This window comes from Tigriopus californicus, chromosome 6 (genome assembly GCF_007210705.1).
Source record: "Tigriopus californicus strain San Diego chromosome 6, Tcal_SD_v2.1, whole genome shotgun sequence".
NCBI lineage: Eukaryota > Metazoa > Arthropoda > Copepoda > Harpacticoida > Harpacticidae > Tigriopus > Tigriopus californicus.
The window spans coordinates 11,769,527-11,794,856 of record NC_081445.1 but is presented as its reverse complement, the minus strand read 5'-3'; the positions used below and the strand labels follow the sequence as shown (position 1 = coordinate 11,794,856).

The 25,330-nt window shown below is 39.8% G+C and overlaps 4 protein-coding genes and 1 long non-coding RNA gene across 10 annotated transcripts; 3 read left to right on the top strand and 2 right to left on the bottom strand.

Annotated features, from left to right (window-relative positions):
* Positions 1 to 1,643: 1,643 nt before the first annotated feature.
* Positions 1,644 to 5,362, top strand: LOC131882006 (galactoside 2-alpha-L-fucosyltransferase SEC1-like). 5 transcript variants are annotated; one of them, XM_059229023.1, is made up of 8 exons: positions 1,644 to 2,127; positions 2,196 to 2,393; positions 2,460 to 2,643; positions 3,263 to 3,988; positions 4,047 to 4,187; positions 4,512 to 4,661; positions 4,726 to 4,874; positions 5,000 to 5,362. In XM_059229023.1, the coding sequence occupies exons 1-4, from the start codon at positions 1,675 to 1,677 to the stop codon at positions 3,460 to 3,462; spliced, it is 1,035 nt and encodes a 344-aa protein (XP_059085006.1). In that variant the 5' UTR covers positions 1,644 to 1,674; the 3' UTR covers positions 3,463 to 3,988; positions 4,047 to 4,187; positions 4,512 to 4,661; positions 4,726 to 4,874; positions 5,000 to 5,362. The 5 variants fall into 5 exon arrangements, with proteins under 5 accessions (XP_059085006.1, XP_059085001.1, XP_059085002.1 ...); XM_059229018.1 differs by having other exon boundaries at positions 1,651 to 2,127; positions 2,196 to 2,643; XM_059229019.1 differs by having other exon boundaries at positions 1,651 to 2,127; positions 2,196 to 2,643; positions 4,041 to 4,187.
* Positions 5,240 to 7,751, bottom strand: LOC131882005 (alpha-(1,3)-fucosyltransferase C-like). Its single transcript, XM_059229017.1, has 7 exons — positions 7,564 to 7,751; positions 7,311 to 7,505; positions 7,063 to 7,254; positions 6,885 to 7,005; positions 6,633 to 6,807; positions 6,400 to 6,572; positions 5,240 to 5,537 (listed from the first exon to the last, which is right to left on the bottom strand). The coding sequence occupies exons 1-7, from the start codon at positions 7,749 to 7,751 to the stop codon at positions 5,262 to 5,264; spliced, it is 1,320 nt and encodes a 439-aa protein (XP_059085000.1). The 3' UTR covers positions 5,240 to 5,261.
* Positions 7,752 to 8,064: 313 nt separating this feature from the next.
* Positions 8,065 to 10,158, top strand: LOC131882008 (uncharacterized). Of its 2 annotated transcripts, XR_009373436.1 has the most exons (3): positions 8,065 to 8,206; positions 8,835 to 9,483; positions 9,866 to 10,158. It is a non-coding gene; the product is annotated as an uncharacterized LOC131882008 (long non-coding RNA). The 2 variants fall into 2 exon arrangements; XR_009373435.1 differs by having other exon boundaries at positions 8,835 to 10,158.
* Positions 10,159 to 12,353: 2,195 nt separating this feature from the next.
* Positions 12,354 to 19,034, top strand: LOC131882002 (protein white-like). The gene is made up of 14 exons (XM_059229014.1): positions 12,354 to 12,371; positions 14,530 to 14,592; positions 15,254 to 15,360; positions 15,477 to 15,657; positions 15,724 to 15,833; positions 15,899 to 16,290; positions 17,172 to 17,321; positions 17,391 to 17,527; positions 17,603 to 17,802; positions 17,870 to 18,001; positions 18,075 to 18,303; positions 18,494 to 18,599; positions 18,678 to 18,840; positions 18,903 to 19,034. Exons 3-14 carry the CDS (start codon positions 15,286 to 15,288, stop codon positions 19,005 to 19,007), a joined length of 1,980 nt encoding a protein of 659 aa, XP_059084997.1. The 5' UTR covers positions 12,354 to 12,371; positions 14,530 to 14,592; positions 15,254 to 15,285; the 3' UTR covers positions 19,008 to 19,034.
* A 3,281-nt stretch (positions 19,035 to 22,315) lies between these two features.
* LOC131882001 (lactoperoxidase-like) lies at positions 22,316 to 25,330 on the bottom strand. The gene is made up of 5 exons (XM_059229012.1): positions 25,104 to 25,330; positions 24,617 to 25,002; positions 24,068 to 24,425; positions 23,775 to 23,978; positions 22,316 to 23,683 (listed from the first exon to the last, which is right to left on the bottom strand). Exons 1-5 carry the CDS (start codon positions 25,286 to 25,288, stop codon positions 22,525 to 22,527), a joined length of 2,292 nt encoding a protein of 763 aa, XP_059084995.1. The 5' UTR covers positions 25,289 to 25,330; the 3' UTR covers positions 22,316 to 22,524.

The window sequence follows — 25,330 nt, the reverse complement described above, 5'->3', positions numbered from 1 at the left end:
CCCCCATTCTATATTGATGTCGAGATGAAAATCAATGCCAATGACTTCCGGAACCTTTTGAAAAGTAGAGTGTTACCTTGGCACAAGGAAGATTATCCTAGCTCTAAGCAATCACAACATCCGAAAATATGATGATGCCCCGGCTCATATGGCCAGAACAACGCACGACTAATTTCTTCAAGCTCTGCCCCAAAACCTTCTGACCTCTTTCATCACACAATCTGACACCCCCTGGATTACTAGCTATGGTGGCGTGTTGAGGGAGTGGCATGTACGAAACGAAATCAAAATATGGACTCACTCCGGTTCCATACTCGGGAAGTTGGAGCCCGATTCACACCAGATAAAGTCCGACATGCAATTGCTAGCTTTCGCAGCCATTTGGGACAGATTGCTGACGGCAACGGGGCTCTTGCTGAATTAACATTGAATCTCACAGTGTTACTAGGTAAATAATTGAAATGAAAAATTCAATTCCTGCTAAGTTGTGAACAAATACAGCTTTTCGTCGAAAAGTGTTGCACACAGATGTCCCCACGGTGTCAAGTGGAGAGTGGATGATCAGTCTGGGTAATGTCCAAGCCTGAACTCAAAGGCACGATCGTTTAAAAAAACAATCGCTTCTGTTTGAAAAAATACCAATTTAGATATTGTTTTTCCTCCCAATTAGACCATTGCAATTTTAGTGAATGAAGTAACCACAAAGGTGAAAGAAAGTGTAGATTGTATTTAAAAAATACTGAATGTAAAAATATCTTCGAAAATGGGTCAGGTGTTCAACCTTCTGCTATTGTTCTAGATCCTTTTCATTCTCCTCTCCACCTCTCCTCTTTCACGGGTCCTCTCATAGAACAATTTGATTCTCTCTATTAGCCCTTTTCATTCTCCTCTCCCTCCTCTCATTGCGGACAAACAACCGAAGAAATGCAAAAGTACGCTCTAAAATGCCTGACTTTAACAAGTTATTTTTGGCCGAACAACTTATTGCTTATCTATTCAAACACTATATATACACTAACAACACTGTTGAAAGGCTTTTCAATTCTTTAGGGAAAAGTTACAAACACTTTTGACATTCGAATAGGGATAAATAGAGAGCTATATATTGTATACTTGTAGCATACCACCGACTTTTCATCGTCATCTGTTTTTATTAAATTGTGTTATAAAGCCAAAAGTAAATTTAGCAAAAGTATTGATTTTAAAGTCGGGCACAAGTTGATAATTGAGTTGATTAAAGTTTTGAAATGGTACGAGCCGGCCAGAGACAGGCAGTCTCGTTGATTTAATGAATTTTCATTTAAAATGCAAAATTGGGCTGGCGGGCAACAAGTTTTTTTGAGTGAAATGCGTGCCTAGCTGCCTAATAGCTGTAATCTAGGCGATGGTAGTACTACAAAAATGGAAAAAATGCATTTCGGCTCAGACTAGTCCCAGGAGCCGCAAGCAAGCCAAACAGCCAATGGCGCTTTGTTTGCCGTTGGCGGTAAGGAAAAAAAGGAAGCATCTAAACCTTCAAAATCATCTCTTATTGTCCTACAAGCTGTAATACAATGTATTAATTGGGAGCGCATCCACTTTGTCGCATTTGCTCACGCAACCTTCCGAACCCCAAAATGACGAGTAAGAAGTACCTGCAAAACAAAAATACGGCACACAGTGTCATGCAATAAGATGAAGCATCACTGTCATGGGTTAACCATGCAAGTATTAATTATATTCTTCGTGGTTAGCATATCCGTCGTCTTGTCAGAAGACTTTTGTGAAGCGAACAGTTGTTCCACTCAAGAATCAAAATGTGAACATTTCAATCCAATGACATTTAGTGCCTCAAATCAATCCATATTCCTTGTCGCAGCTCAAGGCAGATTAGGAAATCATTTGATTGCCCATGCTCTCTCTATATCCATCCATAAAGCAATCGGTGTCAAGACGTATCTTTCGCAAGAAACGCATGATTTCTTAACTCAATATTTCGAGGACATTCAGTTGCCCATTTTACAAAATAAGTTCTGCAATTGGAACGAAATCAACTTCCAGGTATTTAGTAAAGGGATTGAGGATCTTGTAAAAGATCCAGCTTTGAGACAAGGACATCTTCTCGACCTCTGGTCAACTGGATACATGGTAAGGAACTCAAAATCATAATAAAGTATTATAAATCATAATATTATGTATTTTGAAATATGTTCCAGACAGACGCCACAGTTTGTTGTCCAGCTCAAGAAATGTTTTATTTCTTTAATCAAAATGGACTTTCCTCTATTCGAAAGAATCTCAGGTTCAAACCGAAGTTCAAAGATTACGCCAATGATTTCAGGATCCGGGCTGCGGCCAAAAGAAATTTCCCCGTGACCAAAATAACTTTTATTGGTGTTCACAATCGACGAACTGTGAGATCGAAATGCAAACCTGGTCTGGGCTTGAGAAACAATTTTTTTTGGCCTTTTGTCTTTCAGGATTACATTCCTTATATGCAGAAGATGTTCAGAATGGAGAGTCCCTATACGAAGAAGTTTTTCTATCAAGCCATGGAGTACTTTAGGGAAGAGTATGAACACGTGGTGTTCTTCTTTGTGTCAGATGATATGGAATGGGGGAGAAAACACATCAAGAACAAACACAAAGATCTGTATTTCTTGGGTAAGGCGCTCAACTGATAAGTCTGAAAATTGCAATATTGGGTTGTGAATACGGTTCAACAAAATGAGCCCTCAAACACAAACGAGCAATCATTTCGAGTTTTTTCAGGAATTTGTCAAACATTATAAAATTTGCGATTAGTCTACTTGTTAGTTCAACAACAGCTGATGAATTAATCAAAATTAGCCAAACGTAAAATCCGTCCATTCAATATCCCCAAACATAGTCAGTAAGATTTATGTGAACTTAAAAATCGATCACTTCGGGGAATGAGGAATTTGACGCCCACTATTAAATACCATAACAATTCAACGCAAGCATATAATATATATAATATAATATATATATAAGCAAGTTACATTTTTAAAAGAAGATTTCTCTTTGTTCCCAACGTGAACTGTCTCTCAACTACTGAAATATGTATCAATGTAACAGATCCAAAGCTTCCTACGGCAGATTTTGGCCCAATTTGGTCAAGTTCATTCATTTGGCAAGATATCTTCCTCTTGTTATGTATCCGTTTTGGAAAAAGTTTATTGCTCAGGAGATTCCAAATTTTTCCAAACTGTTTTCTTCAGTTGTCCATGGGTTATTTCAAATGAATGAATCTAATTTCCAGGGAAAGGCGATACCAATTCTCCTGATGCCATTGGATATGACCTAGCATTACTCGCCTCTTGCAATCACACCATCATTACTTGGGGATCGTTTTCTATGTGGGCCTCAATATTGAGTGGAGGAGAATATTACTCGGAATATGGTGTTATTGTGCCCGGTGATCTTCAATATCCAGAGAAAAAGAGGAAATTTAGAAACTGATTTTGGTTATTTTACCGGGAAAGATCTCGGTAAATAGTCTTGTAGCGGAACATTGATTTATTCGCTCTTTTTGTCACGCAACCTATTTCAAAGGCAAGGTTACTCATGATTTTTTCGGAAAGAGAAATAAACATGACACTTTTATCAACGGAGAAGTGGTTTCTTGATCTTGGAACTGTTTCGCTTAAGAGAACTTGCCTCAGGTGTTCAACATATATTTTAGTGTTCATCAGTGTTTTAACATTATTAGCCAAATCTTTGGAGTCGCATCCCACCCAATCCCGTTATGAAGCAAACGAGTCCAACGAGAAAAACTATGAGCTTCTTAAGCGGGAATTTCGAGCCAGAAACGACCATTTGCATCAACAGTGCAAAAAATACCCACATTTGATCCCTTTTAAGGCTCTCAATCAAGCTAAGTTCTTTTATCTGAAGCAACCAGACGTTATGATGTGCATGATCCCCAAAGTAGCGAGCACATCTTTGTCGTCATTCCTAATCCAGTCTCACCAACATTTCAAAAGCCGTAAGATCACAGTTAATTTGCTTTTGTCTCTGCTTTTATTGAGTGTTAAAAGTTCCAGATAAAGGGTTGACCAACATTGGATTTCCCTCGGGCAGTTTGAATGACACTTTTCAAGATACGTACAAGATTATGGTGGTTCGACATCCGTTGGAAAGACTTTTATCGGCGTATCTCTACGTTTTTGTAAAGGAAGTTCAAGGTAAATAGATATAGCCTAAAACAAGTTTTCAGTGCATCATTTTTACTTTAAACAACCGAAAATCAAACTTGGTCCGTGGAAATCTAATTAATGTTCATTAGTGACTTGAGGTTTTTCCCAGACACTCTTGAACAAAATTCATGACATGAAGTTTCTCATTGTGACTTTAAACATCCTGGGCATTGATAAGAGCCGAACATTACACCCGTGAAAACCTAATTAAAAAATAAAATGTAAATTTGAGATGAAGTGGTAGCAATCCAATTCAATAGCTTAATTGATACGAAGAAATTCAAGATTTCTCGATTATTTAAAATCTTTCAGGTGACCTAAAACACACCAACATGTATTCTAATTTAACGCATCTGTTGGCGTTACATTACCGTGGATCCCACTCTTGGGATGTCAATCCTCTCCTGACGTTTCCAGAATTTGTCAGATTCATCGTCAATGGAACTAAGGAACACATTCCAGGTAATAATGGGAACTGATGAATATCGATATAAGCTTAAAATCCCTTGGTTCTTGTTTTCTCCAGGTTCTTGGCAAGGATTGTCAAACGGGGATTTTATTTTCAATCCCAACCTTAATTCTCATTGGGAACCGTACTGGAAAGTGTGCAGTCCCTGCCAACTACAGAACCACCCAAGTATCATCCTCAAATTCGGCAAAGATTTCGATCAAGAGGTTAGTCAAATGAGTTCATATGCCGTATATTCTAACCTGAAACTATACTTAAGATAAGTTGCATCAGCTTGGAGAACCGACTTATTAGATTTATTAGATCCATGTATTTTTTACTCTAACCTTAGGTCCAATATGCGTTAAAAGAGAGTGGTATTCAGGAATTTTTCACTCAAAGGGTGCATCCAAAGTTGCAGGGAACCCTTCAGTGGAAGAATTCAGGCCAAACAGAGCTCCTGGAGGAGTTTTATTTCTCTCAATTGTCCAAAGCTGAAGTTTTGCAACTCTACCAAGCCTATAAAGTTGATCACGACCTTTTCCGATATGATGTGGAACCATATTTATCTTTCAGTCATGGATAAACCAAATTTGTTGATGTTAGTATATGCTTTAATATTTATCCCCCGTCAACAGAGCCTTAACGTCATTTCTGAAAAGTGCATAGACAATACCAAAAAGCAAAATAAAACAGATGCTGCCCAACAGAACGACCCCTTTGAAGTATTCTTCGGACCCTATTTTTAAGGCCGCCCAAGGAATCTTGTCGGGACGAAGACAAACTTCGACTTGTTCTTGAAAGTACATCCAATGAACAGGATTAGTGATTACTTGATGGGTTTGTGTTGGCTCATTCAGTTTTTTGCACAGGTTGCAAAAGCCAGTTTTCTGAAAGGAGAACATATTTCACTCATCAGTAGGAGTCAGAAAAATGAGTTGCAATTTTTGTTCCATTATTTTTTTTTAATCCACTTCTTACCCCCACTGCCCACAAAAGATGTAATCCCAAACAACCACAAATTAAGAAATAATATAAATAGTGCACATAAATGATATCCTTTTAAATATTTTGGTGGCTTTACATTATAAACTGTCTGAATATTTGTTTCCACACATGACCTGCTCATTGGGTTCATAAAAGCACATATTCCACCCTGTCTACCTATGTCTCTTCAAATGATAATAATCCTTTGATTCTCCAAAAGTTGCACTGTTTCAGGAGGTCTTAGAGTGTAACTTGAGGAAAAGTCATTTTGACCAAACTACCCAAAATAGACGAAAACGTAATCAAACCTGTTGTTATTGACAATTAAACTTTGGCTTGTTTAAGTATTGCATAATAGATCCTTCACGGAACCTCGTAGACGTCAGCTCAGATACTGATTTGTTTGGAGTTGTACAAACACTCATCTGATTTGACAAATCAAAGGAAATTTGGCCAAAATATTTAGTTGGATCTGTAGAAAATTGGCCCATATTAATAACAAGATCAATCTAGCATATGAGTTTGTCACTACTGCAGTGCTAGAATGCTATTTTTGCACTTTAAACTAAAAAGCTTTTTTTAGCAATTTTCCCTCAAGAGACCATGTTGAAGAAGTCTTGGGACTGCCGTGTACGAGGTTTTGTGTTGAAGTTTTCTACCTATTGCGAAATTTTCGAACAAGCCATAATTTGACAGGTCAAGCATATCTTTTTGTCCCTACAGTCATTCTCTGAAGCCCATTCATGAATGTACCTAGCATCTTACCCAATTATTAAACTGCGATACCAAGTAACTATCCTTCCACCAGAAGTATTCCAGGTACTTGTCCGGATTGTCATCCAGTTCTAAAAGGTAGTCCGCGAGATCTTGAGGGTTGGGAAATTCTTTGGCATTAATAACGGAATGAGGTGGAACAATCTCAGCATAATCTGCACCTCCTGGAACAAGATTTAGTAATGACAAAAAACAATCTCTTTACTCGAGGTGAGAAAACATACCCAAGACAATTGGGACAATGTCCTTGGATAGAGCTGAGAACAGTTTCTCCGTGACATAATCAGAACACAACGCATTTTCAAAGCTCAAGTAGAATTTGTACTTCCTGAAGGCGTCTTTATCACAATCTGAGCCTCTCTGACATCCTGGCCTTCCACAAGATCCAAAAATGTCGACCTAAAATCATTAAAGTTTAAGAAGTCCCTCCCAAAACAACAAACTCACACCAACAATTATGCTTCCATAACACTTACTTGAATGAATTTTTGCAACTCCAAAACGTAGGTTTCACGAAGGCTATTGGAATGACAATTGGACACGAACCAAAGAACCAAACCCGGACGTTCTGCAGCCATCCGCAGATTGGCCGGAAGTCTGAAACACGATATCATCCGCACTCCCTTTGAAGATATCACATTGAAAGGTTCTCACTTATCGGGATCGAAATGCCTTTGTAAAGCCTCCGGGTCCAAGATCTCCTGTTTGGGTCTGACAGAACCATAAGGACTGAACACATCACTGTCCGTCCGATAAGTCATGGTCCAATTGAAGAATTTCTTCAGTTTGGCATCCCAAAAATTGGATGGAAGCGAAAACGGAGTCTCCAAATAGAACATCACAAACCTAAGAAAAGAAGTTACCTGGACATGTTGCTCCAAATAAAGTTAAGATCTGCTTACTTTTGATGGGGTGCTCTTTTGGCATAAAAATCTTCATGATCAATCTCATCAAGATTTCCCAAGTGGAAGAGGACACTGTCAAACTTGGAAATGTTCTCGAATAAACTCCGATCATTGGTCAGGAAACAGTCTTGTACCTGACATTCGAGCTTCTGAAAGGCGCCATTGCCCTCCTCCAGGTCCCAATTCTCGAATCTAGATGATATTCAATTAATCTCAAAGCCGAAAAATGAATCATTAATGTGCACATTACCTAAAGAACGAGGTGTAGAGCAAAATCGTCTTTTGCCCCTGGATCAATGCTGGATCGTTTCCAGAGGATTTCTTCAAATGTTTCAGCCCTCCAACCTTGGGATAAGCTATCCAGAGGACGACTTGGAACGATCCCAAGATCAAAAGACACAATCCCACAACGAAGAATCGCTTAACCACATCTGCCATGCCACCATTTTAGCCCTACATGTTCTGTCAATAGCAATACCTCATAAGTCACAGAGCAGATAGAACTGGCGATGTCTCCAATGAACTCTCCATCACCTTCAATCGGCGTAAGACTGAGACTGCGACTACCTCGCCCACTTTACTCATGTTTAATTCAGCTTCATTTTGACGCTTCCGCAGAACAACGAAATGAGAGCCAAGTTGCCAGGAAGAAAAATACATGGGAACAGAGAAAGAGAGACTCAGAGAGAGCTGCCATGTCACATAGAGTGAGTGAATGGATGCCCCGAGTCCGGTGCTGCACATTGCTTACTGTTATACTCGGACGGTGGTTGTAGTGGCAAGAAAGCAAACGAGTGCCAACCAACAACCATGGTCGGAGCGCAGGACGGTTTGACAAGAGGATCAAAAATCAATGTTGCGATTATGAAATAAGCAAACAAGTGTTTTTAAAGGTATACATGTACTTGTTATCTTGGGCTACTGGATCAAGTTTGGAACATTTATTATATGTAATATGTGAGTGGTAACTTGGAAGGCGATTGTTATCAAATCGGGTGCTTTAAGCATACAAATAGTTCGTATTTCAAACTTTTTGGATATTAAGAACTTGCATTGAATATTTCTCTCTCCTTTGAAAAAAAATATGTTGTTGTTTTTTAATTATTGAAATTCAATTATTTAAAGGCCTTTTTTGAAATGCTGGCCCAGCGCTGTTCTTTTGGCTTTTGGGTTTTTTTTGACTCCCTTGACTTAATTGATTTTTAACAATTTAATTGACTGATCATCTAGCTTTCGTATCTCCTTGACTTTTTATGTCTCCGTCTTTTACGCCTGATAAATATTCTTATCTAACCTTTTTGTGTTTATATTGCATGAACCGGACGGCTTAGAATTGACCGACCAACAAAGTACGGTAATTCTTCAATAAAAAATTCCAAAAGATAGTATCGAGTCTAGTATCAAGGACGGAAACGTGGCGTAGTGGTTAGTGCAGTTTGTTAGAGTGAGTGGGGCCTTGTTTCGAATCTCCTGCCCGACCTCCTTTCAAAGAAAACTTTTAGGCAATAATTTTACTCGCAGACAAAGAACCATACTGATACTGGACATGGCAGTGCCAAACGGAATTTGGAAATTGACGATGTGATGGCTGGCTTCGACCCTTACACACCAAACAAAAGAAAAATAAATTGGAACAAAATATGGATTTAAGTAAGTAGTTTTACAATTAACAAATATCCATGAGAAAAATCGGGATAGCGAGTCGAACGGGGACCCCACTCACGATTGGATACTATTTTAATCACTAAACCTCGAAAAAAAGAACTGAAACCTGATAAAATAAAAATTGACCTTGTTGGGCCGAAAAAAAACTTTTTAGTCAAATTTTCATGTCCTTCACTTTTTGGCATTTTTCCTCTTTCTCGACTCTTTTTCCACCCTTTTCACATTTAAGGATATCTTTTCCCTTTTATTGTCATTTGGGTCCTTATTTGCTTTCTTCTTAACTTATTGCTCATTGCTTCTGCCCTTTTATTTACTTCTGTGCAGCATGATCAGATGAAGGATTATATCCTCAGCCAGACCCTTATACATTTTTTTAAATTTAGGTTTTCATTGGCTTTACCACGGACTTTTAGGGATGTGGACTGCGAACGGAAGCAAACAATTGTTATCTCCTAAACCGTTCACTTTTTTCCAAATGAGCACTTCATACGACCACAAGATTTTGGTAAATAGATGAACTTGGCCAAGGTTGGAGCTCAAAACCTTGCTTAGGGAACTCAGGGGATTTGTCCAAAGTTATGTTGTAAACACTACATAAAATCCGAATTTTTGGCCTGCTTTTGGTCAGCTTTTGACAATATAACTTTGAAACGAACCACTTTACGAGTAAATGGTCAAAAGTTACTTGCCTTTAATTGAAGAGATGTACATTGCTTATTTTATCATATTGATTCGAAAAATGGCTCAGAGTCGCTATGACCAAGACCAGGCCGATTTGACTTGAAGCTTGTTAACAGTCCATATTTCTACAAGTGCGTGGCTTTACTAACCGCTGCAAAGAATGTCATTCCCGGCATAATCAAAGTGAAATATTATGATTTCTCTAGCTGTTGCCACTTCAACTTTAAACAATAATTGGTCTACCAACGAATTATATATATACCATTTTCAACGCCCTTGTTCTGGTTTGGAAGAGTCTACAAAAACGAGAGAACTTGCAATCGAGCTACATCTGCCATTATGGGCTAAATCCGACCCACTATCATTTTGTGAACAAAAGCACGCTCAGCACCAAAAAAGTCGGCTTCAGAAGAGAATCAATTGTTTACTATGACATCTGTATCAATTGAAAATGAGTCAAACATTGCAAGAAATAAATGCTAATTTCTTGTGACTTCAATGAATAGCCAAGTGAATACAGTTGGGTGCCTAAATTTTGTAACATATAAAAATGCAGCAAAGAAGCTAAAATGGGCATAACTGAAACTTGGTTTTGCTTATTAACATCCTTATTTGCACAAAATCACAACTTTTTATTAAGTTTTCATAACTTTTTCCATGTTTTGTCAACTTGTCGCATTTTCTCATTTTTAGAAAAAAACGGCTAAAATGGCAACTATTTTTCCAGGTCTACTATTCACAAAGTCACTTATCCTCCCTGGTAAGGTTGGCTCCCTAAAGCAGGAACCTACCCCATTCGTTCGGTTGCCGCTTACACCAATAACAAGTAATAGCTCTAGATCAAATTTTTTGTGAGTCTGTGTTGCATAATAAGCTACTTATTCTGTCAGGTTTACATGTTTTTTTAGCAAATGAAAAACATATGTCCATGTAGTTGTGACCATCTTAGCAAGACAATGGATACCAAGGGATAAAATCAAAAGTTGACAAAGCTTGTTAGATGATAGGTGGAAAGAAGAGGTATTTACAGCGGGTCCCTTTGTACCTGGAATCTCTCTTGTGAACGCTATTGTTTATATCATTGAAAACAAATAGAAAATAATGCACACAGCTTTACACTTTCAGATTCAGGAGGTGCAACTGCAACACCGATACTTGTAGCGGTTGTGAAAATGGAAAGAAATTAAAGGCAAATAAACGAAAAAAAAAACTCGCGGCTCAGGTGCCAAATCTAATGTCATCAGATCATTAGACAATGATCGTACAACTCCTTCTGGACTATGCCTCATTGATTTGGAGCCCATATCTTGTTGGCGAACTAAACAAAATGGATAGTATTCTCCGGTGCTTCACTCGGCAAATCACTGGAATGTCTAAACTCTCATACTGGGATCGACTTCAGCATCTACTCCTGTACAGTGTGCAATGGAGACACGAATGGTATGCCATATTACATACTTTTAAATATATCCATGAGCTGTACCATAGCACGGACATTAATTTCGTCTAACGAGACAATGAACGTATTACATGTATCCAACCTCATTGGAACAACAACAAAAGTGCGAATGTTGAGTCATTCGCCACTCATTTCTTGAGAGAGGCCCAAGACTCTACAACATACTGCCCTTCTCCCTTCAAGTCATCTATGTTGGAAAAAAATCCTCTCCCCAAATTCAAAGAGGACCTGGATAACTTCCTCAAAAGCATTCCAGACCAACCTTCAATACCCGAGTATCATCGATCAAATTCAAACTCGATTACTGATCAGATTCACTTTCGAGCGATTGTGTCAATATATCTGTGCCTTGAATCCATTCAAGACATCTGTCTGTGTACGGTAAATAAATTATTATTACTATTATTATATTCGAAAATTGGCCTCTGCTTGCTCCAGATTGAACCCACAAGGCGGTGAAAACGTCTAACAGAATTGGAAGTGCGCGTTGCCCACTGAATTACTAATTTCGCAACATTGAAAAAATGGAGTTATTGCTTGCTTGTCACATGCATCATCCTGATATGTTTTCTAAGCTACATATAAATGAAGTGGCAAACAATTGGTGTCTTTTTCTCCTAAAAATCCTTTCATTATCAGCTAACTTTAAGGTCAAATGTCTAAAATCTTTATGAAAACGTCACCATCAATCACGAAAATGCACCACTAGGTTAGTATAAGAGGAGCAAGATCAACTTTATGGCCTGTTTATTCAAACAAATTGAATTTTCGTCCAGACAGTTTTGGTGCTGATTTTTAGGTATTGCAATATCTTGAAGTCCTACTTGATGATTTTTTTTCCTTCCTCAACGCATATTTCACGCAATAAGCTTTTGAGTGGTAGTTTACACTCTACCTTATTCATCAAATTACGACTCAGTTTTCACCACCAGACTCTTGAAACAAATTCAAAATCAGTGCGATCATTATTCAGCACTAGTATTGCGTCCACTTCAAATATCGCTAAGATGGTTGCAAAGATCATGAAGCTCAAATTTGTAGGTTTCTTTGAGGTCCATGAAGTCCTTCCTCCTAGCCAGCGTGGTTTTTGAGCGTCTTTTAGTCCGGTTACCATAATGAAAGAGCAAATAGAACAGAAGAGAGTTTTTAAATGCTCGTACTTCTGAGTCAAGGCTTGGACGCTCCCCAGCATGAGCATCCGCTCCCCACAATGCATTTTCATCTCGGTTAATGTCCAAGCTCCTATCTCCGAGGTAAGAGCTTTAAAAAACAGGCCTCGGGTTATTAAGGGGCTGAAGGGTTGCGAGTGCTCAACATAGTCGACATAAGAATATAGACTGGCAGTAATACTAAACTTTTGAAGCGGGGCAATGAATATTATAAAAGGGAGGGGCCCTAAGATGGAACCGTGGGGAACACCTGACTTGACGTCATTTATGACACTAAGGGATCCATCAACCTTAACAATTTGCCTCCTATCATGAATGAAGCGTCTTATCCAATTGAGAACCTTGCCTTGGATCCCAATGTCATGAAGGCTATTAAGCCAAAGGCCATGATCTACTTTATCAAAGGCTTTGGCAAAATCAAGATAGACAACATCAACTGACTCATGTCTTTCCAGTCCCTCAATGACCTGCTCTAAGTACTCAATCAGTTGGGTAACCGTGCTAAAAAGTGTTTGGAACCCGTGCTGGCTAGGAGGAAGGACTTCACTGACTTCAAGAAATTAAAAAAATGTGGACTTCTCAATCTTCTCAAACAACAAAAGAATGATCTTGTCAAACACCTTGGCAATATTCGAAGTGAGAGAAATCGGCCCATAGTTACCCGTATCGAAGAAGGAAACTTGCCCAGATCTAAAATGCAACGCATCAAGTACGAGGAAACAGGAACAAGAAACCTGTGAGCATCTCAACAGAAACTAAGATGTCACACCATCAACATCAAAATAATTTGAAAACTTTAAGTCCTTGATGGAAGCTAAAGCTTTTTGATCGGTAGCTATGATATCATCAAATGGCTCAAAGTGACTAACCTTGTCAATATCAAAAGACTCATCTTCAGAGCAATGCGCTGTTGCTTCCGAACTCAGTGGGGTTGAAAACACACTGGAGAACTGATCTCCAAGCATGTTAGCCATAGCCTCTACATTGTTAATGGCCTCCTCATCAACCTCAAAAGGCCCAACAGGGTGTTTTATCTTTCTCTTAGAGTTCACATAAGAGAAAAAAGCCTTCGGATTCGACCTGACCTCCTGAACCACCTTGCTTTCAGTATGTAATTGGTCATTTTCGATGGAGGCATCAATCTTACCCTGAATTACGTCCATCTTTTTGGGAGGACTAGCCACAATTACTGGATTCGAAGTGCTCCTCAGCCTTCTTGCTAATTTGCAACACTTTTTGAACTAAGTCTTTTTATTTTTGAATTTTTGACCGTGTCCCACCTTTTGGAACACATTCAGGTATTACTAGATTGGAGCAAACTTCCTCAAAAACTGAAACTAGATCGTCAATGGCTGCATCTATGGACGATTCCTGTTTCAGAATTGAAACTAGGTCCAGTTCTTCAAATCTTTCTATAACAATGGCCAATGTTCGTCTTTGAACTTCAACCTAGCCAGACCGACCTTTTTGGCCGGTTTTACTAGAGCACGCCGAGTTTTGAGTAATGGTCAACCCTTTATCAAGAACATGATGATCTGACAGACATACTGGATCAGATCAGGGTAATTGGAAAAGACCAAGTCGAGAACGCTATTCTCTCGCTACACCAACATGCTGAGAGAGATTGCGCAAGATCGCAAATTCCTCCAGCTTTTCGAACGACTGAGACGTCGATTTCGAAATGGGAATATACCCATCTGGACTAGCCTCCCACTCTACAACGCTAGCCGGAAAATTGAAGTCCCCTACAAAGAAAACCTTTGAGCAAACTGACTGGTCCAACTCATATCCTATGAATTTGAAAGCTGACAAGAACGAGCTTACTGAACAAGAGGGGGGCCTATATATTGTCGCAATGGACAGATCAAGACCTTGAAGATGACAAACTAAGACCTCTACGTCTCCATTCGATATTTGTACATGACTAATGTCCAGAGCATTCCTAACTTATGGGCATTCACCCCCATGTGGGAAAGTTGGATAATCAGGGCGTATCCTATCACAACGAACTAAAGTGAAGCCAACTATGGTTTGTCCTTCATCTAGAACCCTTGGCCGAAGCCAGGTTTCGGTTATAAATGATACTTTACGCTTTCAAAAGCGTCCATGAGCTTTGTCCCAACCCAGGTTTTAGAGTCAATTCTACTGACCGTGAAAGCATTATGTGCGTTTTGAGAGCACCTTCAAATCCTCAAGAACCCAGGCTAGTTCGAACAATGAAATCCTCATCTTTTCTTTCTAGGGCTTCTTCATTGTTCGGCTCGCTTCCATCTAACATTCGAAGAACATTCGAAGCGAATAAATAGTATTGATGGGATCAAAAATAATCACGGGAGGTTGCGACTAGGGCTACCAATTTACATTTTCAGTGGCATGTGGCGTCACTAACGGAATACTGGAAACCCGTTAGTTAGTCACAATAAGTAACCCTGATTTTTCTTCGATCAACCCAGGCTTGGCTTTTACCTTAAGTTGGAAACGGCTGGTAGTTTGAATTTCCAAGCTTTCTAGCAATCATGATTTTGAAAATTTATTTGATCCCGTCCCTATTAAAAAGGCGTAGATCCATTGGCATCTTTTAAATCAAATTTGGATAAGTTTGCGACCAAAAACCCAGATCGAGTCTTCATTCAAGGGCTAGCTAGATCCATAAGTTCTAATTCCTTGGTGGATTAAACATTTACATAATATGATTGTTAAACTAAAAAAGAATTATAGTAAATAAAAATCGTTTGTCTTAGGTTGGTGGGGATTGTATGCCTTGTAATTGTAAGGATGTCCCCAAAAAAGTAACGCAACTATAACACCATTATGCAATTTGAATTTCCAATGTCTCTCCAAAGATAACAAATTGGTGCTGGTCAGTATGTATCACTACAGTCATAAACGAGGGAGAAGATAAGAAAATTGAGCATGTCTTTGAGAACGGAGTGTCATTGTCTTGGACGTGCTCTTATCGACAAAAGTTGAAAATTGTCAGCAAACGAACAATCTAAATATGAACAACCATGGCTTTGACACAAGTGAAGATCGAACAGAAGAACCTCCATTCCAACCAAGAGCCTTGCCATTGGTAAATAATCCCAATAACAATTCCCGTTCCTAGAGCTTATTTTTGGTCTATGTTGAAATTGAGAATGAAATAAAAAGCTTTGAAATTGAGTGTTATCTTGTCGTTTGTTCCTGCAGACTGGAACCTCCTCAAAATCAGATGCTGGGAAAAGATGTCGAACGACTTCACTCACTGTACAGAGTGAGCAGATAACCTTTTCTTGGGAAGGTATCACCGTCCAAACTTCCACTTCTAGTAACTCTTGCTTTGGACTCAAGCACAGATCCGTTTCGCAATCCAAAAAAATATTGAAAAATGGTGAGTGCCAATCACGACTTTGTTCTGTCAACTTTATTCCAAAAATTAGATTGCTTTTCAATTTAGTGAGTGGTTTCGTAAAACCTGGTCAGCTGGTGGCCATCATGGGCGCCTCAGGCGCTGGAAAATCAACCCTAATCAACTCATTAACGTACCGAAATTTGAATGGATTGGAGGTGATTACAGCATTCCATCTCCATTGAGTCGTTTATGTGACTATGTTTTATGAAAAATGTTTCAGATCACCTCCGGGACAAGATTTGCTAATGGGGTCGTAGTGAATCCCAATACTCTGACAGCTGTTTCTGGCTACGTTCAGCAAGATGACCTTTTTATTGGAACATTATCAGTCAGAGAACAACTGGAATTCCAAGCTTTAGTTCGAATGGAAACCCACATTCCCAAGGCAATTAGAATGGAGAAGGTTGATGCTGTGATCCAGGAACTTGGTCTAGATAAATGCCAGAACCAATACATTGGTGTCCCTGGCAAATTGGACGGAATCTCTGGAGGAGAAATGAAACGATTAGCTTTTGCTTGTGAGGTACTAACAAATCCGGCTCTCCTCTTTTGTGATGAGCCCACATCTGGACTGGACTCATATATGGCCCAAAATGTGGTTCAAGTTCTCAGGTAAGCCAATATCTTGGAGTCTTTGTTCATTAATGATTACAGGGCTCGGAAAAAAAGTTTTTGAGGACCAAAAAATAACAAAAAAAAAATTTTTACAAGCATGAAATGAATTTTTTATACGCCAAAGGAAAACTTTTTAAGCCCGTTTAAAGGCAGAAACGACGCGTAAAATGACAACATCAAACCAATTTTGCAAAATGTGGAACTAATAACCAAAGGTTTTAAGATATTTCATTTTTCAAAATCTTTGAAATCAAAAGCCTTATAAGTTGTCTCCTAGCTTGGACCCCCAAGTCCCGAAATTACAGTAATACCCTAAACCGTGTATAATTTTACATTGAAACTCTGGGTGCTATATCTAAGCTATTTCTGCGGGTTAAGAGACCTTGGCTCAAAACCAAAAAGAAATATGTGCCCTATTTGTGCATAAATTGTTGGGATTCTAGTTGCGCCTACAAGTACAGCTTGTGCTTTTGCCAAACTTGACAAGCAGGAACAATGTGGGAATGGGAGAGTTCCAGTATTGGGACAAACCGAGAGGGTTGGGACTATGCAGTATCTAAAGGAGGTGCAAAAGGTATCTTTTACCGTACATCTTCAAAAGTATTCATGAACTTTGTCCTAAACAAGTTTTTTGGGTCAATTGTAGGGTTTGTAAAGACTTAATACACTTTTGCGCCCTCTGTAATCCAGGCTAATCAAAACAATGAAGTACTCTCTTCTCTTATGGGTTCCCTCCTTGTTCGATTCCATTTTTTGTCGAATAAGAAACTTTTTTGTTTTTATTTAGAATCTAAGAAATCATCTGAGCCCTGATCGCAACATGCGAGTACATGGATTGATGATTTTATAATGAACATGTACTGCTTTGACGATTTCAGAGCTCTGGCAGCCAAAGGCAAAACCATTGTTTGTACCATTCATCAACCAAGTTCTCAGGTCTTTGCATTATTTGACCGGATTCTTCTCATGGCTGAAGGACGTTTGGCATATTTGGGTGATTTGCCCAAGGCTGCTCTCTTTTTTGACAGGTGCAAACAGTTAATCGAACCTTCAATGTTTGTTTTGTAGTAACATACGAACATTTTTCGATCATCTAGGATTGGACATCCTTGCCCAGGCTTGTATAATCCAGCAGATCATTATGTTCACGTTTTGGCAGTAGCTCCTGGAAAAGAGGAGGAATGTCGGGCAAAGGTCAAAGAGATTTGTGAAATCTTTGAGAACTCACTTGAAGGTGAGTCTAAAACTTTTCTTGAAGAAGGAGGGGGACACCGTGTCTTATCTTAAAAGCCCCACATTGCAATAACAGGTCAAAATGTTTTCAACGAGGTTCAACATCAGAAGAACCACGTGGGCTCAATTCCCAATTTTGGAAGTAACAATGGATCCGGAAAGATCAGTCCATACCGCGCCTCTTGGTATGAACAATTCAAGGCTTTACTCTGGAGGAGCTGGTTATCTGTTATCAAGAATCCCAGTGTGACCAAAGTTCGATTCGCACAAACTTTGGTACGTATCACAAAACCAAAACTATAGAGAGTTAATTGAAGTAACAAGTTTTATTATGACATTTCAGTTAATCAGCTTGGTTTTGGGATTGATCTATCTAAACCAAGAGCTGAGCCAAGAAGGTGTAATGAACATCAACGGCGCTTTATTCCTTCTTCTAACAAACATGACTTTTATGAACTTATTCACCGTTATGAACGTACGTATCGGTAAATTGTGTAACTTTTCATTGATCCCAAGTTGATTTGTAATGTTTATTACCATTTCCCTAGGTTTTTTCTCTAGAACTTCCAATCTTCTTGAGGGAGCATTTTAATGGAATGTACAGAGTGGATGTCTACTACATTTGCAAACAATTGGCCGAGCTTCCCATATTTTTGGCTTTTCCCATTTTATTTGTCAGCATCTATTATTGGATGGTGGGACTGAACCCTCTAGCAGGACGATTCTTCGTCACAATGGCAATTGCCACATTAATAACACAAGTGGTTATCAGCTTTGGTAAGATTTCTCAAAATGAAGTAACCAAAGACTGTTGTTTCTTACACAGCCTTTTGAAGAAAACAAAAAATGATTTCTTCTTTCTAAGGCATGCTTATGGGAAAGCCTGAATCTTTATGGATAGGGTATATCACCGAACCATGGTATCATTGCATTAATTTTCAAAAAAACAAATCATTATTGTACTTAGGGTATTTCATCTCTTGTGTGACTCCCAACCTATCCGTGGCTTTAGCCTTGGCCCCTCCACTTATCATTCCAATTATGCTCTTTGGAGGTTTCTTCTTGAACTTTGAGTAAGACTCAATTTGCCTTTACCTTAAACAAATCTTTTACAAGATCAACCTAACGAAAATTATTTTTGGATACCTTAGGGCCATTCCTGAATGGTTGGGATGGCTACAGTATTTATCATGGTTCAAATATGGAAACGAGATCCTAGTTATCAACCAATGGAAAGGGATCACTCTGAATTGCACAGGACATTGCAATTTTGAAACCGGCCAAGATGTGATCGATTTCTACAATTTTGACGAGGTGGGTTATTTTTATGATTTATTCATGATTATGAATTCAGTCTTACTTTCATTCTCTTTCAGAGCAACTATGGGTTTGACATTGCAATGTTGGTGGTTATGACCATTCTGTTCAGGGTTTTGGGCTTTTTAGCCCTTTTGGCTCGAACATATCAAAAACAAAAATAATGCAAAAAAATAATGCCACTCCAACAATGTCTTGAAATTTTCGGTCTCTTAGAATACGATAAATATGTCATAAGTAGATACAGGCAAACTGTGCAAAACACACAGCCTTTTAGAGACAAAAAGGTGCAAACACCACCCCAAAATTTGCAGCAAAAGATGCAAAGAGGTCCAAACGTGTTACAAAAAGTGCAAATAAAAGGGAAAAAGAAGGGGTATTCAAATCTATTTTTTAAAGAAGTACAAGTTTGAAAAGCGCATTCTTTAACAATTAAATTTTGCCGCAATTTTGGATCATATTGACGAAGCTATTTTTGATTTGGGTCAGGAATGCTTCCCCCTTGCCTATTTTTCCTCTTTTCCCAGCAGTAGGTTTGTAACATTGATCTAGTTTCTACATTGATCCAACTGAAGAAGAGATTGGAATTTTTCTTCGTTAAAGAGATAATAAAGTTAGCTTGGAGCACGTATATTGCGTTTTTTGGGCTGTTTAACTATTTTAGCGCCCTGCTTAGCTTGCCTCTTGACTTGAAACTGGTTTGTTACATTTCTGTTCTCCCTTGTTTCTCAGCCTGCAAAATTTAATACTTGACATCAATAGAGTACGATCGCAGCCTCAGTTTTTTTTGTACCCCTTTGCACCCAAGCGCCATCTTTCGCATACGTAGTGATGTATCAAACGTGAAAATGACCCCACTTTTTCCATCAATAGTTGAACTTTTATTTCAAAAAGAGCTTAAGATTTGATCCTTTTAATCGTTTCTAGCACTATCCTTTGGTTTCTTTGTACAACAGCTGCGCTAATTACAACACTATTGCAATTAACTTATGGCACTGCCAAACCCTCGACATATCCCTACGTAAATCAAACGGGAGCCCTTGGGAGCAAAGGGGTAGACAACAACCTCCGTGAAGTTATCCTATTGTTCAAAATTCAGATTTTGATGTCTTTATTTTGGTGGGAGCCTGTGATTTCAAACTTTGAGACCAATTCTAACGCGAAAAAAGTTCTGATTTCAATCAAAACAACAGTTTTACGCCAACTGTGCAAAAAAATTGCAAATCAAAAGTAAAAAGATGCAAATGAAGGTGAAAAGTGCAAATGTGTAATTTAGTGACAAAATTCCTCTTTCACAATTTGCCCGTCCTTAGTCAAAAGATACAAATTCCTGTCCTTGAGTCTAAAAGTCTTTCAAGTCTTTATCAGCTAGTGGCAAATTATTGAGAATTTGTTTGGTGACCAGGCTTGACTTTCTGTTGACCGCTTTTGCATGTCTCGAGACCCCCTCTCAAAGTCTCATCAATCAAGGACCTATAAAAATTGAAGATTCTGGAACGAAAGAGCTACCAAGGTTTGAATTTGAGGGTTGCTTGGCCTCAGACTTTTTTTTTTTGGGTGACTCGCTTCTGATTGGATGAGACACAATTGACCGCTCAAAAGTTTCAACAAAAATGAGGTTATCACAATCAGCGACGGCAACTTTGATGCAATGGATATAATTTCTCATAAGAATATTGTTGGCTTTTGAGCTTTAAATTCACAATAATGATAACTTTCTTGAGGAGTGAAGGAAACCTGAATCTATTTTTGATTGGTTCACCTTTTACATCAGCAAGCTCTTTCAGACAAAGTTTGGGTTTTCAATATTCTTTTGGTTATGGACATGGCAATTAAAAAAATTCAATTGAAATCAGGAAAAAATGCAGTTACAAAGCAACAAATAGGCCAGAATATGTAAAGAAAAATATAAAAATGCAGATATATCTCGCTCTGTTGGCCTTTTTAAGCACAATCATAGGTAAACTTATAAAAGAGGAAAAAATGTCGGCAGGCAAAAAAACAGAAATACATTAAAGGAGGGTCTGCATGAGTTTTTTATCTTCGCCAAATCTTTGCTTGGAGCTAAAACGCACCAGTTTACAACAACCCGTCATGGTGAACTGCGAATGATTTGCTGCAAACCAAAAAAGCATCAAACTATCCTAAGTTTGCAAGTGTCCTACTTCATATTTTGGCTTCGTACATAAAAAAAGTTGATTTTGAAGACTCATAAGATGTAATATCGAGAGCTTTTGCAAAAAGCGACATAATCAAGCCTTTCAGAAACACTGTTTTCAAGCAAAAGAGGGCAAGTCATTGAAAAATGACAAAGAAAAACAGAAAAGTCCAATTTTTTGAGCCAAAAATTGCAAAGAGACAAAATAATACACATCTTGCAAAAGGTCGGAAAACTTTTAACAAATGCATTGGCATGTTTTGATCACCCTGCTTATCAAGTTTCAAGGGATTTCAAAGTTAGTTACTTTACATGGCTTCAAGGTGAGAAGAAATCGCGATATTCTGTCCGCAATAGCGCCTTTCTTGTCCAGCTATCTAATGGTTAGAGTAAAAGGTAAGATCTGATGGTTAGAGTAAAAGGTAAGATCTGAGATACAGGAAGTGGCGGGCTAAATCCAAAGACGCAAGTAAGGCCAGGCGTTTAGATAGCAAGGAAGCCGAAGAAAAATGCAGGCCAAGTGTTCTCCATTTTTAAATCTCTAACTCTGTACATACAAGTCGATGGTTTAGGCACATCTTGAATATGCTTCACCCGTTTGGGCTCCAATGAGTTCAACAGGTTTGCAAAAAGTTGAATAAGTCTAAAGATGTGTTACTAGGAAAATAGAGGGAATGAGAGAGCTGTCGTATTGGGAGGAGAGATTAAAGAAGTTGGAACTGTACAGTGCTCATTGAAGGTATGAGAGGTATCTGATGCTGCACGTTTTCAAAGGCATCCTTAAGCTTTGTCCCAACCCAAGGTTTAGGGTCAATTATAGTGACCGTAGAGGCTAAACGTGCGTTCTGAGAACACTTTCAAGCACTCGCGAATCTAGACTAGTTACAACAATAAAAGTCCACCTTTCTTCTTTCTTGGGCTCTTTCATTGTTTAACTTGCTCCCCTCAAATATTCCAATGAGTACGTACTTAAGTTTTGATCCAGTACATATTCTATGATCCAGTAGTACTCCTCCTTTAAGTCAGACTTGGACCATTTCTTGACTCAAACTCTTGATCAACCCTACATTCAAGGACTAGCCAGATCTGCCAACTCCAATTCGTTAGTGGATCAGATATTATATGATTATGAAATTGAATAAAATGCTTACTTTTCCCGTCTTGAGGTGCTGGCAATTCTATCCGCAAAAGGGAAAAAATTGAAATCTCCCCTACTTTTTCCTAGAATTTTCTGTACTTTTCAAGACTAACTTGAGATTGTGAAGTTTTCAATAGTTTTACAACTGATTAGCAAAGTTAAGTTCAAATTCAAGATTCAAATGCTAAATGGATTTATTCATAATAGATTCAGCCCTGCCTTTTTCACAAATATGGGTATTCACAAGAATTGATTTGTCAAAATAGTTCTCAAAAGTCAAGGCACACGAACAATGGGCAACATGAAAGAGCAGGTTCCGTCTTCTTTTTTCTTCCTCGTCCTCATCATCAGTATCAAACATTTTAGGCAAGTTGGGCTTGCTCTCCTAGACAAATCTCTCCAAATCCAATTGGAACGCATCCTCACACCTCAAAGAAGGAGAATTCCGTTTCAAGGCCATTTTAGGCAGGACTTGGATGTCGGTGTTGTCGCAAAATATGTCGGCCAGGTTCCTTTTCCTCAACATATCTTGTTGGGCGTGATCAAATGGGTGCGGTCCAGCTTTGTTGGTGAAAAAGAAACGATCGCCAAACTTCAATCGTTTGAACTGATCTCCTATAATGCAGCTAAATGTTCGACCCAGAACCCCGTCCTCAAAGGACTCTTCAGCCAGGCCTCCAACAAATAGATCAATGTCACCCGGATTGACATAGGTGTCTCGAAGCTGATCCCAATTGTCTTGAGAGATCTCGGCAGGCCGGTTATTCCACGAGCACGCTTTAGGGAGATTACAGAATGCTCTCCATTCATTGTATCCGGGAATACCGTGATCTCGTCCACGTTGAATGTTCCTAGCCACAAGATCTTGTCCAATGCCACCGTTATTGTTTGAGAACAGGAAATTGGTGACATCATCGGCCAAAAAGCGGTCATAAGCCTGGGCCTCTTGGTTCATCAAGCCATTCAAAAGCCGCTCCATGCCCAATCCGTCGTCGGCCAGGTACTGGGTGAGATCAAAGAATGTATCCTTTACCATGAGTGTATCAATTTCAGCAGGAGGGCTGTTCAGTGAGAAGATTGTGATGAGACCCTCAATCATAGTGTGACCAAAACGAAAAGCAGCCGTGGAGAATCCATTGGCCACGGTGGCATCCACATTTGGGTCGTATATGGTGTCACCTGCGGTCCCAAGATCCTTGTAGTCCACCACAGAATCGCCCAGCATGGCGCTGAGAAATTCGCCAAACACAACGTTTTGCCACTCGGCGGTGAGAATCCGACGAGCGTTCTGGTACAGGGTCTCATCATCCCAATGGGGTCGGAGATCCTTCAGCCCTCTGGCAATGCGATTGTGCTCTCGGACAAAAATGGTGTGCATGCCTGCAAGTGCTCCCATCTCAGTCGCTCGGCTGTCCCCGGCCAAGAATTGGAGCTCTTCGTCAAACTCCAGCTTGGGGAGCAACTCTTTTCCAGTCTCAGTCTTGGTCACTTTCAAGAGACCATCACAATCGTCTCTCAGCAAGGACGCCAATTCAGTGGAAGATCTGAGGAAATGGTATTTTAGTGGTAGTCCACATCCTCAGTGAAAATGGAAAGGACGTTTGAGTCTGGAACCAATGTATGGTTGTTGCTTACCCATACACATGGGAGGCATCAATGAAAGCTGTGACTGCGTTCATTTGCTCTCGAGGACCCTGATGATCTGCCGACCCCTCGCAAAAGGCTGTGGATCGAGTAAGTTCCAAGCATGTGACCTCACCATTTGTGGCAGGGTGCTCAGATGACCCAGCCTCCTCGCCGCTTTGGCTTCTCATTTGGGTAACGTTTTGGACCATACTCCTGAAAAGGCATCCAACCCCTCAGAAGTGTACCAAATAATACAGTTGCTTGGATCACAAATACCCATGGTCAGGCAAAATCATGATTACCTCCAGGCTTCTGCTGACAAGACAGAGCGATCCAATTGCTCAAGAGGCAAGGCTCGGCCAAAGAGAGGCGGCGTTCGGCTCACGTCCACTCCAAAAAAGGTGTCGCTAAGGGGTACAAAGATGGGGAAGCATTCTTCATCCGTGAAATGTTCACAACACTCCTCAGCCTCGATTTCGGGAGAAATTGATATATCATGATCCACGTATTGAGCCAATTGGGTGAACATGTGGGTGAGCTCATTGGTTGGCTTGTCGGCATCTGGATGGAAATTTGTGCTCACCAATCTGGGATTGGGCAATAGTGATGCCGGATGGGAAAAGCAGTTGCCTGAACCTTGGCCCCAGATACTATTTGGACCTGGAACAAGAGCCACTGTCAGCAACCGCATCAACATTGCTCCTTTGGGAGGATAATTCTAGATCCTTCCATTCACATCACTATCATTGAACGTAGTACCACATCAGCTTGTTCCAGCATCAACAATACTCATTGGCTTTTTTCTCTATTCAGAGCAGCAATTGTGCCGGCGGCTATGGACCAGCACTTACTGAAATCATTGGCCAAGGATGAGAAGCGAGTTCCTCTGGGTTGCCCTCGTCCATCAGCATATGCGGGTGGAATCAGTCGTTTGAGCGCCGTGCTGGCCGCTCCAAATAGTGGATACTTCAAATTATTGCACAGCCCAGTGATCGTGCGATACGGCATTTGAGGGTCACATTCCAGATGTTGGGCCTCAGGAGAGCAAGCAAAATTGGCCAACGGCAGGTGAGGGCATGATTGAGCCATGCCTCCAGGAACACCACCAGAGTTGAACATCTCATGCATGGTGCCTTCAATGCTGGCAATGAGGATATCCTCAGACATGAACTTGTCCATGTTCAACATGTCTGCGCTTCTCTTCACCAAGCGGTTCCGTGCGTCCATGGCCTTGGATCTGGGGATCCTACCAGATGGAGCATTAGTGCACTTGTAGTATTACAATTAGCCTGAGGCAGAGATAACTTCAACTTTTGGGTTCATTCCCGCAGAACTTACTCTCGTGTGTACTTCTTCCCCTTGCGGCTGGCTCGAGTGGCTGGCGTGTGCACTGCCTCCATGGTTCGCTTCTCTGCGGCCAACTCCGCATCAGCTTTGGCAATGGCCTCACGGATGCTCACACCCACGGAATGTCCAATCAAAGCAAACCCAAAGAAGAGGAGACACACTTGTTTCCAAGCCATGTTGAGAGATGGACTTGATGCACATCACCAGTCTGCCTTGGC

Excerpts from the sequence above, each read along its gene's own strand:
- LOC131882005 (XM_059229017.1), bottom strand. The coding sequence starts at position 7,751 with ATGGCAGATGTGGTTAAGCGATTCTTCGTTGTGGGATTGTGTCTTTTG. Across the intron at positions 7,506-7,563 it reads CTCTACACCTCGTTCTTTAG|ATTCGAGAATTGGGACCTGG; the intron begins GTAATGTGCACA and ends AATATCATCTAG. Across the intron at positions 7,006-7,062 it reads AGGCATTTCGATCCCGATAA|ACTTCCGGCCAATCTGCGGA; the intron begins GTGAGAACCTTT and ends ATCGTGTTTCAG.
- LOC131882006 (XM_059229018.1), top strand. The coding sequence starts at position 1,675 with ATGAAGCATCACTGTCATGGGTTAACCATGCAAGTATTAATTATATTC. Across the intron at positions 2,128-2,195 it reads TCTGGTCAACTGGATACATG|ACAGACGCCACAGTTTGTTG; the intron begins GTAAGGAACTCA and ends AATATGTTCCAG. Across the intron at positions 2,644-3,262 it reads CAAAGATCTGTATTTCTTGG|GGAAAGGCGATACCAATTCT; the intron begins GTAAGGCGCTCA and ends TCTAATTTCCAG.
- LOC131882002 (XM_059229014.1), top strand. The coding sequence starts at position 15,286 with ATGAACAACCATGGCTTTGACACAAGTGAAGATCGAACAGAAGAACCT. Across the intron at positions 18,002-18,074 it reads ACTTATTCACCGTTATGAAC|GTTTTTTCTCTAGAACTTCC; the intron begins GTACGTATCGGT and ends CCATTTCCCTAG. Across the intron at positions 18,841-18,902 it reads ATTTCTACAATTTTGACGAG|AGCAACTATGGGTTTGACAT; the intron begins GTGGGTTATTTT and ends ATTCTCTTTCAG.
- LOC131882001 (XM_059229012.1), bottom strand. The coding sequence starts at position 25,288 with ATGGCTTGGAAACAAGTGTGTCTCCTCTTCTTTGGGTTTGCTTTGATT. Across the intron at positions 24,426-24,616 it reads ATCCTTGGCCAATGATTTCA|GTCCAAATAGTATCTGGGGC; the intron begins GTAAGTGCTGGT and ends CTCTTGTTCCAG. Across the intron at positions 23,979-24,067 it reads TTGTCAGCAGAAGCCTGGAG|GAGTATGGTCCAAAACGTTA; the intron begins GTAATCATGATT and ends ATGCCTTTTCAG.